Source organism: Hemibagrus wyckioides, linkage group LG20 (genome assembly GCF_019097595.1).
Source record: "Hemibagrus wyckioides isolate EC202008001 linkage group LG20, SWU_Hwy_1.0, whole genome shotgun sequence".
NCBI lineage: Eukaryota > Metazoa > Chordata > Actinopteri > Siluriformes > Bagridae > Hemibagrus > Hemibagrus wyckioides.
The window spans coordinates 21,524,164-21,538,691 of NC_080729.1; the positions used below are offsets into that span (position 1 = coordinate 21,524,164).

Sequence of the window (14,528 nt, forward strand, 5' to 3'; positions counted from 1 at the left end):
ATGTTTAAACGGTCAGGTTTAAGCGGTCAGGTTTAAATGGTCAGGTTTAAGTGGTCAGGTTTAAGCGGTCAGGTTTAAGCGGTCAGGTTTAAGCGGTCAGGTTTAAACGGTCAGGTTTAAGCGGTCAGGTTTAAACGGTCAGGTTTAAACGGTCAGGTTTAAGCGGTCAGGTTTAAGCGGTCAGGTTTAAACGGTCAGGTTTAAGTGGTCAGGTTTAAACGGTCAGGTTTAAGCGGTCAGGTTTAAACGGTCAGGTTTAAGCGGTCAGGTTTAAACGGTCAGGTTTAAGTGGTCAGGTTTAAACGGTCAGGTTTAAGCGGTCAGGTTTAAACGGTCAGGTTTAAGCGGTCAGGTTTAAACGGTCAGGTTTAAGCGGTCAGGTTTAAATGGTCACACTGAAATGAGTCTGGTGTGAAGATGAAAGTGTGACCTGTATGAATGAAGTGCTCAGTGAAGATGTTTAAGGGGATTCGATGTTTTCTGAGGCAACTGTAGAGAATTTTCTCTCTGTGTTTGAGGTTTATTCCAATTTTAGTTTCCTTTTTTTGTTGTTTTTAGTTTTTCTTCACGTCTTTATTCTGTGAGGCGTCGTGTGATTGGAAAAATAAAAACAGTACAATAAAATGTGAGTGAAGCTTCTTCCTCTGACGCAGTAAAGATGTATCACTGACTCTCCAAGTCGCAGCAGGACGCAGAACTCTACGCTCTCGGGTTCTAAATTTCTCAGTTCAATCACGTGCGCCGTCTGTAATGATCTCATAACCAGCAGTGATGCATTGTGGGTAATAAGAGTTTAACCTCAAATAAATTTCAAGGCTTCATCTCCAGCCTCATTAGACTGCTCATTTAATTACAGCATCAGAATAAACACTAATAAAAAATAAATAATATTTCCTTCCCTTCCTGATTTTCTTTAGCTGTGCTGCTTCATAACTCTGATAAAAACAGGCAGTAAATTGAATCTGGGTTTATTCATGATCCTGAAAGGGTTTTAATAAATCCATAATCAACTCATTTTCTCAACTCACCATCATTATTACAGGAGGAGTAAATAAACACGAGAGGGATTTATTCCAGCTGCAGCGACTCGGCATGGATCTGATTAACATCTGCACGACTCCACCAGTCTCTGAAGGTCTGATCTCTGAGTGCTGAAGGATAAAGACTCGTTTACACACTGGGGTTGGAATGTGTGTGTGTGAGAGTGTGAGTGTGTGTTATTCACACTGTACTGATGGAGTGTGAGTGTCTTTTTCTGAATCACAAATCAAACCACGCTGAAGTTTAATCAGAAGATTTATCTGTACAGGACAATATTTTGCTATTAAATGCTTTATATCAGACTTTTTTTAGAGTCTCTTATGTTTTTAGTGTTTGTTTTTAATTTCCTGATTGCTATATTGACTAGCTGATGACTGAAGAGTAAAATGTTTTTGCAATAATTAAAGCTAGAAAAGAAACAGACAATTACAATGTACTGAAGACTTTAATGATGATTCACATTTATGAATTGTTCAAATGAATCAGACTGTCTTTATGACTCATTTTACTGATTCACTTCTAAAGAGATCTGAACTTTGAGTCCTTTGAGTCTCCATTTAAACTCACTTGATTGATTCTTATGAACAAACTGATTCATTTGTTTTAAATTTATGTAAATGAATATGTAACAATGTTTTTCATTATTTTTTAATGAATTTGATTCACTGTGACTCGTAGTGATTCATATGTTAGATGGGGTCATTAAGGCCGTGAAGTTTTTAATATAATGAATATTACTGAGTGTTAGTGAAGACATATCTACAGTGAATACAGTGAATTCTGTAATCGGCTGATGGTTAAAGTGAAAAGCTCTTTAATGACCAGAGAGCAGCTGTGTGATTATCGTTCCCCTGACGAGTCGCTGCTTAATGTCAGTGCTGTTCATCCTCAGCCTCAGACTTCACTGACATTAAGGCGAGGTTTCTCTGGAAATCAGATCAAAATAATCATAAAAATCATAACAACTCACCATCAGGTGGACGTGAAAAACCATGAAACAGAGAAGAAGCACTGGACACACACTACACACACATACACACACACTACACACACTACACACACATACACACACACTACACACACTACACACACACTACACACACTACACACACACTACACACACATACACACACACATACACACACATACACACACACTACACACACATACACACACACTACACACACTACACACACACTACACACACATACACACACACTACACACACATACACACACACTACACACACATACACACACACTACACACACTACACACACATACACACACACTACACACACTACACACACACTACACACACATACACACTACACACACTACACACACATACACACACACTACACACACTACACACACTACACGCACACTACACACACTGTACACACTACACAGACACTACACACACACTACACACACATACACACACACTACACACACATACACACACACTACACACACTACACACACAAACACACACACTACACACACATACACACACATACACACACACTACACACACACTACACACACATACACACACACTACACACACATACACACACACTACACACACATACACACTACACACACTACACACACTACACACACATACACACACACTACACACACATACACACACACTACACACACTACACACACAAACACACACACTACACACACTACACACACACTACACACACTACACACACATACACACTACACACACTACACACACTACACACACATACACACACACTACACACACTACACACACTACACGCACACTACACACACTGTACACACTACACAGACACTACACACACACTACACACACACTACACACACTGTACACACTACACATACACTGTACACACTACACACCCTGTACACACACTGTACACACGACACACACACTACACACACACTACACACACTGTACACACTACACACACTGTACACACACTACACACACTGTACACACTACACAGACACTACACACACTACACACGCTACACAGACACTAGACACACACTACACACACACTACACACACACTACACACTACACAGACACTACACGCACACTACACACACTACACACATTACACACACACTACACACACTGTACACAGACTGTACACACTACACAGACACTACACACACTGTACACACACTACACACACTGTACACACTACACAGACACTACACACACACTACACACACTGTACACACTACATAGACACTACACACACTGTACACACTACACACACTGTACACACTACACAGACACTACACACACTACACACACACTACACACACTGTACACACTACACACACTGTACACACTACATAGACACTACACACACTGTACACACTACACACACTGTACACACTACACAGACACTACACACACTACACACACACCACACACACTGGACACAATACACACTACACACACACTACATACACTGTACACACTACACACACACTACACACACTGTACACACTGTTCTCTGGAAATCAGATCAAAATAATCATAAAAATCATAACAACTCACCATCAGGTGGACGTGAAAAACAATGAAACAGAGAAGAAGCACTGGACACACACTACACACACACTACACACACTACACACACATACACACACACTACACACACTACACACAAACTACACACACACTACACACACATACACACACACTACACACACACTACACACACTACACACACATACACACACACTACACACACTACACACACATACACACACACTACACACACATACACACACACTACACACACACTACACACACATACACACACACTACACACACACTACACACACTACACACACACTACACACACTACACACACACACTACACACACTACACACACTACACACACACTACACATACACACACACTACACACACTACACACACACTACACACACTACACACACAAACACTACACACACTACACACACACTACACACACTACACACACAATGTACACACTACACACCCTGTACACACACTGTACACACAACACACACACTACACACACTGTACACACTACACACACACTGTACACACACTGTACACACTACACACACTACACACACACTACACACACATACAAACACATACACACACACTACACACACACTACACACACATACACACACTACACACACATACACACACACTACACACACATACACACACACTACACACACACTACACACACCACACACACACTACACACACACACTACACACACTACACACACATTCACACACACTACACACACACTACACACACTACACACACTACACACACACTACACACACATACACACACACTACACAAACACACTACACACACTACACACACATACACACACATACACACACAGTACACACACTACACACACACTACACACACTACACACACAATGTACACACTACACACCCTGTACACACACTGTACACACAACACACACACTACACACACTGTACACACTACACACACACTACACACACTGTACACACACTGTACACACTACACACACATACACACACACTACACACACACTACACACACATACACACACACTACACACACTACACACACTACACACACACACTACACACACTACACACACTACACATACACACACACTACACACACTACACACACAAACACTACACACACTACACACACTACACACACACTACACACACATACACACACTACACACACACTACACACACATACACACACACTACACACACTACACACACATACACACACACTACACACACACTACACACACTACACACACAAACACTACACACACTACACACACACTACACACACATACACACACACTACACACACTACACACACACTACACACACTACACACACACTACACACACATACACACACATACACACACATACACACACACTACACACACACTACACACACATACACACACACTACACACACACTACACACACATACACACACACTACACACACATACACACACACTACACACACCACACACACACTACACACACACACTACACACACTACACACACATTCACACACACTACACACACATACACACACACTACACACACTACACACACTACACACACATACACACACACTACACACACACTACACACACTACACACACATACACACACAGTACACACACTACACACACACTACACACACTACACACACACTGTACACACTACACACCCTGTACACACACTGTACACACGACACACACACTACACACACTGTACACACTACACACACACTACACACACTGTACACACACTGTACACACTACACAGACACTACACACACTGTACACACACTACACACTACACACACTGTACACACTACACAGACACTACACACACACCACACACACTGGACACAATACACACTACACACACACTACACACACTGTACACACTACACACACTACACACAATGTACACACTACACACACTGTACACACTACACACACACTACACACACTGTACACACTACACACACACTACACACACTGTACAGACTACACACACACTACACACACTACACACACAATACACACACACGACAAACACTACACACACACTACACACACTACACACACTGTACACACTACACACACACACTACACAGACACTACAGACACTGTACACACTACACAAACACTACATACACTGTACACACTACACACACACTACACACACTGTACACACTACACACACACTACACACACTACACAAACTGTACACACTACACACACACTACACACACTGTACAGACTACACACACACTACACACATACTGTACACACTACACACACACTACACACACACGACAAACACTACACACACACTACACACACTGTACAGACTACACACACACACTACACACACTGTACACACTACACACACACTACACACACACAACAAACACTACACACACACTACACACACTATACACACACTACACACACACACTACACAGACACTACACACACACTACACACACTGTACACACTACACAAACACTACATACACTGTACACACTACACACACACTACACACACTGTACACACTACACACATGACACACACTACACACACACTACACACACTGTACACACACTACACAAACTGTACACACTACACACACACTGTACACACTACACACACACAACACACTACACACACTGTACACACTGGACACACACTACACACACTCTACACACTGCACACACTACACAAACTCTACACACTACACAAACTCTACACACTGCATACACTTTGCACACTACACACACTGTACACACTACACACACTGTACACACTGCATACACTGTACACACACTCTACACACTGCATACACTGTACACACTACACACATTCTACACACTGCATACACTGTACACACTACACACACTCTACACACTGCACACACTACACACACTCTACACACTGCACACACTACACACACTCTACACACTGCACACACTACACAAACTCTACACACTGCATACACTATGCACACTACACACACTGTACACACTACACACATTATGCACACTACACACACTGTACACACTGCATACACTGTACACACTACACACACTGTACACACTGCATACACTGTACACACTACACACACTGTACACACTACACACACTGTACACACTGCATACACTGTACACACTACACACACTGTGCACACTACACACACTGTACACACTACACACACTGTACACACTGCATACACTGTACACACTACACACACTGTGCACACTGCACACACTACACAAACTCTACACACTGCATACACTATGCACACTACACACACTGTACACCTACACACATTATGCACACTACACACACTGTACACACTGCATACACTGTACACACACTGTACACACTACACACACTGTACACACTACACACACTGTACACACTGCATACACTGTACACACTACACACACTGTGCACACTGCACACACTACACACACTCTACACACTGCACACACTACACACACTGTACACACTACACACACTGTACACACTGCATACACTGTACACACACTACACACACTGTACACACTACACACACTGCATACACTGTACACACTACACACACTGTGCACACTGCACACACTACACAAACTCTACACACTGCATACACTATGCACACTACACACACTGTACACACTACACACACTACACACATTATGCACACTACACACACTGTACACACTGCATACACTGTACACACACTGTACACACTACACACACTGTACACACTACACACACTGTGCACACTGCACACACTACACACACTCTACACACTGCACACACTACACACACTGTACACACTGCATACACTATGCACACTACACACACTGTACACACTACACACACTACACACATTATGCACACTACACACACTGTACACACTGCATACACTATGCACACTACACACACTGCATACACTATGCACACTACACACACTGTACACACTGCATACACTATACACACTACACACACGGTACACACTATACACACTGTACACACTACACACACTGCACACACTGTACACACTACACACACTACACACACGGTACACACTATACACACTGTACACACTACACACACTGCACACACTGTACACACTGCATACACTATGCACACAACACACTGTACACACTATACACACTGTACACACTACACACACTGCACACAATGTACACACTGCATACACTATGCACACTACACAAACTGTACACACTGCATACACTATGCACACTACACACACTGTACACACTACACACACTGCACACACTGTACACACTGCATACACTATGCACACTACACACACTGTACACACTACACACACTGCACACACTGTACACACTGCATACACTATGCACACTACACACACTGTACACACTACACACACTGCACACACTGTACACACTGCATACACTATGCACACTACACACACTGCATACACTGTACACACTACACACACTGTACACACTGCATACACTATGCACACTACACACACTGTACACACTATACACACTGTACACACTACACACACTGTACACACTATACACACTGTACACACTGAATACACTACGCACACTGTACACACTGCACACACTATGCACACTACACACACTGTACACACTACAAACACTGTACACACACTGTACACACTACACACACTCTACACACTACACACACTGTACACACTGCATACACTATGCACACAACACACACTGTACACACTATACACACTGTACACACTACACAAACTGCACACACTGTACACACTGCACATCACTGACTCTGCAGGTGTAAAGGTGAACCCAAAATCAGACTGTATCACTGACTGTAGTACTGACCATAGTACTGACTGTATCACTGTCTGTAGTACTGACTGTATCACTGACTGTAGTACTGACTGTATCACTGACTGTATCACTGACTGTATCACTGTCTGTAGTACTGACTGTATCACTGACTGTAGTACTGACTGTATCACTGACTGTATCACTGACTGTATCACTGTCTGTAGTACTGACTGTATCACTGACTGTAGTACTGACTGTATCACTGACTGTATCACTGACTGTATCACTGTCTGTAGTACTGACTGTATCACTGACTGTAGTACTGACTGTATCACTGACTGTAGTACTGACTGTATCACTGACCGTAGTACTGACTGTATCACTGTCTGTAGTACTGACTGTATCACTGACCATAGTACTGACTGTATCACTGACCGTAGTACTGACTGTATCACTGTCTGTAGTACTGACTGTATCACTGACTGTAGTACTGACTGTATCACTGACTGTATCACTGTCTGTAGTACTGACTGTATCACTGACTGTATTACTGACTGTATCACTGTCTGTAGTACTGACTGTATCACTTTCTGTAGTACTGACTGTATCACTGACTGTATCACTGTCCGTAGTACTGACTGTATCACTGACCGTAGTACTGACTGTATCACTGTCTGTAGTACTGACTGTATCACTGTCTGTAGTACTGACTGTATCACTGACTGTAGTACTGACTGTATCACTGACCGTAGTACTGACTGTATCACTGACTGTAGTACTGACTGTATCACTGACTGTATCACTGACTGAAGTACTGACTGTATCACTGACTGTAGTACTGACTGCACCACTGACTGTATCACTCACTGTATCACTGTATTACTGACTGTAGTACTGACTGTATCACTGACTGTATCACTGACTGTAGTACTAACTGTATCACTGACTGTATCACTGACTGTAGTACTGACAGCACCACTGACTGTATCACTCACTGTATCACTGTATTACTGACTGTAGTACTGACTGTATCACTGACTGTATCACTGACTGTAGTACTGACTGCACCACTGACTGTATCACTCACTGTATCACTGTAGTACTGACCGTAGTACTGACTGTATCACTGACTGTATCACTCACTGTATCACTGTAGTACTGACCGTAGTACTGACCGTATCACTGACTGTAGTACTGACTGTATCACTGTGTGTAGTACTGACTGTATCACTGACTGTAGCACTGACTGTATCACTGACTGTATCACTGACTGTAGCACTGACTGTATCACTGTATCACTGACTGTATCACTGACTGTATCACTGTATCACTGACTGTAGCACTGACTGTATCACTGTATCACTGACTGTAGTACTGACTGTAGTACTGACTGTATCACTGTGTGTAGTACTGACTGTATCACTGACTGTAGCACTGACTGTATCACTGACTGTATCACTGACTGTAGCACTGACTGTATCACTGTATCACTGACTGTAGTACTGACTGTAGTACTGACTGCACCACTGACTGTATCACTCACTGTATCACTGTATTACTGACTGTATCACTGACTGTAGTACTGACTGTATCACTGTATCACTGACTGTATCACTTACTGTATCACTGTATCACTGACTGTATCACTCACTGTATCACTGTATCACTGACTGTATCACTGTATTACTGACTGTAGTACTGACTGTAGTACTGACTGCACCACTGACTGTATCACTCACTGTATCACTGTATTACTGACTGTATCACTGACTGTAGTACTGACTGTATCACTGTATCACTGACTGTATCACTTACTGTATCACTGTATCACTGACTGTATCACTCACTGTATCACTGTATCACTGACTGTATCACTGTATCACTGACTGTAGTACTGACTGTAGTACTGACTGCACCACTGACTGTATCACTCACTGTATCACTGTATTACTGACTGTAGTACTGACTGTATCACTGTGTGTAGTACTGACTGTATCACTGACTGTAGCACTGACTGTATCACTGACTGTAGCACTGACTGTATCACTGTATCACTGACTGTAGTACTGACTGTAGTACTGACTGTAGTACTGACTGTATCACTGACTGTAGCACTGACTGTATCACTGTATCACTGACTGTAGTACTGACTGTAGTACTGACTGCACCACTGACTGTATCACTCACTGTATCACTGTATTACTGACTGTAGTACTGACTGTATCACTGACTGTAGTACTGACTGTATCACTGTGTGTAGTACTGACTGTATCACTGACTGTAGCACTGACTGTATCACTGACTGTATCACTGACTGTAGCACTGACTGTATCACTGTATCACTGACTGTATCACTGACTGTATCACTGTATCACTGACTGTAGCACTGACTGTATCACTGTATCACTGACTGTAGTACTGACTGTAGTACTGACTGTATCACTGTGTGTAGTACTGACTGTATCACTGACTGTATCACTGACTGTAGCACTGACTGTATCACTGTATCACTGACTGTATCACTGACTGTAGTACTGACTGCACCACTGACTGTATCACTCACTGTATCACTGTATTACTGACTGTATCACTGACTGTAGTACTGACTGTATCACTGTATCACTGACTGTATCACTTACTGTATCACTGTATCACTGACTGTATCACTCACTGTATCACTGTATCACTGACTGTATCACTGTATTACTGACTGTAGTACTGACTGTATCACTGACTGTATCAATGACTATCACTGTATCACTGACTGTATCACTCTGCAGGTGTAAAGGTGAACCCAAAATCAGAGAAAAGAATAATAACCATGTTTTTGCTCTTTGTCTCGATTCTGTAGCTAAAAATAAAACAAAGGTTACCTCCCTCCTGCACTAAACCTCTCTCACACCCTCCATCTTCTCTCTCAGCATGTGTGTGTGTGTGTGTGTGTGTGTGTGAAAACACACTGGTCTCAGGTGATAAATTAATGTGAGAGATGATACATATTGAACAGTAACAGTAAACCACAGCGATAAACAATGTGATCACATTGAATAGAAGTTTTTTTCTAAATTATTATTATTATTTATTATTAGTAGTAGTATTTATTGTCTACCCAAGCTAAATCTCTAATTGTAACAAACAGCAGATGGACATTTACTATGAGACACAATGACAAAAAGACAGACAGTGAGACAGAGAGACAGACAATGAGACAGTTATATGGATAGACCTGATGGATGAAGTCTTGTGACAAGCTGAAAAATGTATTTTCAGTTTAATGTCTCAGTCTTTTCAGTTATTTGATTTATTTCTGTCACTCTGCAGATATAAAAAGCTCAGTTTAGATTTTTTTTACAGCAGTGTGAAGGGTGAGATCAGGAACACAGAGTCTCTGACAGAGCGTCACTCTCACATCTGTGTCTTTATTTCAATATTTATTCACTATTTACTCATTACATTGGATTTTTTCATTACACCAGACTGCAGGATTTAATCAAATATAATACTCACAATTTATTTTTAAAATGAGTGATGATGTCACCCTCATGTGTTAAAGCACACGGTAACTTCATATAGATGTTTTACTGACAGAATGACAGACAGGTAGATTGGAGGGCAATAAGTTGTATAGACAGATATACAAATAGATTAAGGAATAAGAAAGATAAGGAATAGGGAGCAAGAAATAGGAAATATGTAATGCAGATTAGGGAGTAGCGATTAGGGTATAGAATTTATGAAATAGGGCACAGGGTATAGAGCGTAGGGATTAGGGTTTAGGGAGTAGGGAGTAGGGAATAGGGTATAGGGAGTAGGGATTAGGGTTTACTGAGTAGGGAATAGGGAGTAGGTAATAGGGTACAGGGTATAGGGAGTAGGGATTAGGGTTTAGGGTTTAGGGAGTAGGGATTAGGGTTTAGGGAGTAGGGAATAGGGTACAGGGTATAAGCAGTAGGGATTAGGGTTTAGGGAGTAGGGATTAGGGTACAGGATATTGGGAGTAGGGATTAGGATACAGGGTTTAGGGAGTAGGGAATAGGATACAGGGTATAGGGAGTAGGAATTAGGGTATGGGGATCTCTACGCCATAAAATGAAAGGAAAAAAGATATAAAGATGAAGTGCACTGACCAGAGCGCAATATATCTCAGGTGGTTCTCCACACGTGATGTTCTCCGGCTCCAGATTGACTTTTACATACTTGGTCATGTCGGTGGATTCTGGCTCACATGCCATGTAATGCCACACGAGTCCATCGTCTGTGTAAAGCTGTGATTTGCAGACATCGTAGTGACCCCAGGAGGCAGGAGAGTTCTGTATCGCACGGCTAACACACCCCCAACACGCCTGCAGTGCTAAGGCTAATGCTAGCTGCATGGCTGCTAAATCATTTACAACAACAACGGAAATAAAACACAGAATTCACTATGAAGCTTGATGTCAGGAGGTTCAGGGCTGTAAAGGCAGCATACTAATGCTAGTGCTGATTATTTAGTAAAAAATGACTCTGCAGTTAACAAGCAGATGAAATGCTGTGTAGAGTTTAAACATGCAGGTGGGAGTCATGATATTGTCTAAGATCAGCAGCTAGCATGCGCTAATCATCAGAGAGAAGTCTGTACTTCATTCACTTTTTCCCACTTTTTTATAAGTTTACTGTCAGTTAGCATGTGATGTATGTCAAATGAACTCTTTTGTTCAACCTTTCTAGTAAATCTGCTGATAAATATTAAAAGTGGATTGTAAAAAGCAACAATAAATTCTGTTTACTCTCTCTGTGCTGGTCAGTGTCACTGTGAGGCAAAAACTGTGGGACTTTTTAAAACATTCTCATCTCAGAAGTTGTAGCCTTGTCACTCAGAACTCTCGCTAATCGCTGTTTTCTGTAAGAAAGAAAAAAGTAAAGGGAGAGAGTGTTCACAGAGTGAAGCTAAACATAGAAATTACTACTAAAATTCTACACATAATTCCACAATCATTTAAAATTTAGGGTGGCCATACGTCCTCTTTTTCCCAGACATGTCCTCCTTTTGGGACTAAAAACACGTGTCCAGCCGGGCTTTCCAAATCTCCTAAAATGTCCGGGATTCGGCTTTTGCTTTCTATACTCGTCATTAATCGTATGCGTTTTTGCATTACTTTTACCTTTCTCTCTGTTTTAGCTGGTCTCACTTATTTTGTGAGACCAGGTAAAACAGATGATGCTGTTATTGCTGTGGAGGGAGTTTTTGCATCCCACACCATGAGGCAGCACAGTAATTATAGATCAGTGGACCGCATGTCTGCCTTGTTAAAAAAGGCTTTTCCTGATTCCGAGACAGTGCGAAAATTTTCAAGCGCTCATACGAAGACTGAAACTATTGTTAACGCTGTGATAGCGCCACATTCGGTCGACATAGCTCTGAAAGCACGGGAAGACATACCTTACTGTGGTGTTTCTACTGATGGAAGCAATCACAGTGCTGTGGAAATATTCCCTCTGCTTATTCAGTAATTTTGATTGGAAGAATGGTGGTGTGCAAAATAAATTAGTCATTAAAAGTTTAAAAACAGCCCAAATGAGTCAGCTGAGACTTTCATGCCTATTTGATTGGTAATCAGGGAATATTGGGAGAGATCTGTTCATCAGGAAAGTATACCAGAGAACATCAGGAGAACTGAAATGATTTTTGACTGTCCTCTGTTTTGAAAACTGAACTATGGTCACCCTATTTAAAATAACTTGGAAAAAAAAACAGATGAAATAAAAATGACACGTTTAACACGTCATTCATTCTCACTGTGTCTGTATTTTACTCACAGGATATAAAGCTCTATTATATAAAAATTATATATTAATTATTATATGACAGGTTAGCATGTAGCTAGCACACCAATTTCATCTATACAGTAAATCCTCAACCTACGAACGAGTTCCGTTTCGGGAGAAAAATGTACGTAAGTCAGATTCATTCATAAGTCTGACAAAGTGAGTCTCATACACCTTTAACACAAACGTACATCTTAAAGCATAAAAACATCGCGCTGTACTACTGTACACTCTCACACT

At 41.6% G+C, this 14,528-nt stretch overlaps 1 protein-coding gene across 1 annotated transcript in view; it reads right to left on the reverse strand.

Annotated features, from left to right (window-relative positions):
• Nucleotides 1-13,344, reverse strand: part of LOC131371146 (netrin-G1) — a 31,644-nt gene extending 18,300 nt beyond the window's left edge. Inside the window, exon 1 of the mRNA XM_058418945.1 lies at nt 12,611-13,344. Coding sequence (XP_058274928.1) covers nt 12,611-12,856 — 246 coding nt within the window. The 5' untranslated portion in view covers nt 12,857-13,344. The remainder of the gene's footprint in view (nt 1-12,610) is intronic.
• Between the last annotated feature and the right edge of the window lie 1,184 nt (nt 13,345-14,528).